Source organism: Fulmarus glacialis, unplaced genomic scaffold (assembly GCF_000690835.1).
Source record: "Fulmarus glacialis isolate BGI_N327 unplaced genomic scaffold, ASM69083v1 Scaffold3798, whole genome shotgun sequence".
Classification (NCBI taxonomy): domain Eukaryota; kingdom Metazoa; phylum Chordata; class Aves; order Procellariiformes; family Procellariidae; genus Fulmarus; species Fulmarus glacialis.
This window is the reverse complement of record NW_009229951.1, coordinates 1-2,222: the sequence shown is the minus strand read 5'-3', so window position 1 is coordinate 2,222 and position 2,222 is coordinate 1. Positions and strand designations below refer to the sequence as shown.

The following is a 2,222-nucleotide window of genomic DNA, read 5'->3' as shown; positions in this document are numbered from 1 at the left end:
GGGAGAGAGGAAGCGACATCATCCTTAACCATGACATCACCAGGGAGGGAGAAAATGATGTCATCCCTGATGATGTCACCAGCAGGGACATCCCCAGGGAGAGCGGAGGGGATGTCACCCCCTGCAGTGACATCACCGGGGCGGGTGGCCGCGCCGTCACCGCTCTCCACGACATCACAAGGGGCGTGCTCCCCGGGGAGGGCAGCAGTGACATCAGCGGCGATGTCATCGCTGGGGACGTCCTCGTCCCCGCTGGGGACATCCTCGTCCTCCACGGGGGGGGCCGTCACCATGATGGTGATGCCACCGGCGGCGCAGGTGTCCCCAACGTCCCCATCCCCCGTGCGCCTCAGGACTGTGACGTCTCCGTCCTTGTCCCCAACGTCCCCGTCCCCAACGTCCTTACCTCCGATGTCCCCAAGGTCCCTTGGGACAGTGACATCCCTGTCCCCAGTGTCCTTGTCCTCACCCCCAGAGACTGGGATGTCCCCAACGTCCCCTGAGACTGGGACATCCTTGTCCCCAACGTCCTTGACCAGCTGAGCTGGGACATCCCCGATGTCCCTTAGGGTGGTGACATCCTTGTCCCCAGGAGCTGGGACATCCCTGTCCCCACTGTCCTTGTCCTCAGAGACCAGGATGTCCCCGATGTCCCTTAGGACTGGGACATCCCTGTCCCCAATGTCCCTCAGGGTTGGGAGATCCCTGATGTCATTGTCCCCGGTGTCTCCACGGGCTGGGACATCCCTGTCCCCAGTGTCCTTGTCCCCAACATCTCTTGGGGTGGTGACATCCCTGTCCCCAATGTCCCCAACATCCCTCAGAGCTGAAACTTGAATGTCCCCAAAATCCTTGACCCAAGTGTCCCCTCGGACATCGCTGTCCCCAGCGTCCTTTGGAGCTGGGACATGCTTGTCCCCAACGTCCTCGTCCCCAACGTCCCTTAGGACCGAGACCTGCGTGTCCCCACCATCCTTGTCCCCAACGTCTCTTAGGATGGAGGCGTGCGTGTCCCCAATGTCCTTGTCCTCAACGTCCCCTGGGGCTGGGACATTCCCATCACCGATGTCCTTTGGAGCTGGGACATCCTTGTCCCCAACGTCCTTGTCCCCAGTGTCCCTTAGGACTGAGACCTGCATGTCCCCAACATCCTTGTCCCCAGCAACTGGGACATCCCTGTCCCCAACATCCTTGACCAGCTGGGCTGGGACATCCCTGTCCCCAATGTCCCTTAGGGTGGTGACATCCCTGTCCCCAGTGTCCCTCGGGGTGGTGACACCCTTGTCCCCAGAAGCTGGGACATCCCTGTCCTTGATGTCCTTCACGATGGTGACATCCTTGTCTCCACCATGAGCTGGGACATCCCTGTCCCCAGCGTCCCTCAGGATGGTGACATCCCCGTCCCCAGCATCCCTTGGGGAGGTGACATCCTTGTCCCCAGGAGCTGGGACATCCCTGTCCCCAGTGTCCCTTACAGCTGTGACATCCTTGTCCCCAGTGTCCTTGTCCAGAAGGGATGGACCATCCCGGTCTCCAGTGTCACTTGGGGTGACAATGTCCCCAATGTCCCTTAGAGCTGTGACACCCTTGTCACCATCGTCCTTGTCTCCAGGGGCTGGGACATCCCTGTGCCCAACATCCTTTGGGGTTGTGACATCCCTGTCCTCAATGGCCTTGTCACATACGACTGGGACACCCCCGTGCCCCGTGTCCCTTGTGACCGGGACGTCCCTGTCCCCAATGTCCTCGTCCCCGAAGCCTGGGACGTCCTCGTCCCCAAAGTCCCCGGTGTCCTCATCCGCCGGGGCTGCTGTGACGGTGATGGTGATGCCGCTGGCCCAGGGGGTGACGGTGACAGTGTCCGGGGGGACACCGGTGTCACTCTCCCCCTCGGGGACACCTCCAGCCTGTCCCCATGCAGGTTCGGGGTCTGTGGTGACGTCCCCAGGGGTGGCTGTCACCTCCCCAGGGAGGGGACGAGGGGGGACAGCGTGTGAGCACCCCTCGGCCATGGGCAGGGACCTGGGGGGACAGAGGGGACGGGGACGTCACTGGGGGTGACACGGGGCATCCCCGGGGGAGGGAGAAAGGCCACCGGGGGGACGTGGAGGGGACATTGGGGGGACACAGGGGACCCCAAGAGGGATGAGGGGATGTGGAGGGGACATGAGGGGACACAGGGGACCCCAGGAGGGACGGGGGGACATGGGGGAACACAGGGG

The 2,222-nt window shown here is 62.9% G+C and overlaps 1 protein-coding gene across 1 annotated transcript; it reads left to right on the top strand.

Annotated features, from left to right (window-relative positions):
• Nucleotides 1–222: 222 nt before the first annotated feature.
• LOC104081321 (DNA-directed RNA polymerase II subunit RPB1-like) lies at nt 223–543 on the top strand. Its single transcript, XM_009584019.1, has one exon. The coding sequence runs from the start codon at nt 223–225 to the stop codon at nt 541–543; it is 321 nt and encodes a 106-aa protein (XP_009582314.1).
• Nucleotides 544–2,222: the final 1,679 nt, after the last annotated feature.

What these genes read in the sequence shown, in the direction of transcription:
- LOC104081321 (XM_009584019.1), top strand. Translation starts at nt 223, where the DNA reads ATGTCATCGCTGGGGACGTCCTCGTCCCCGCTGGGGACATCCTCGTCC.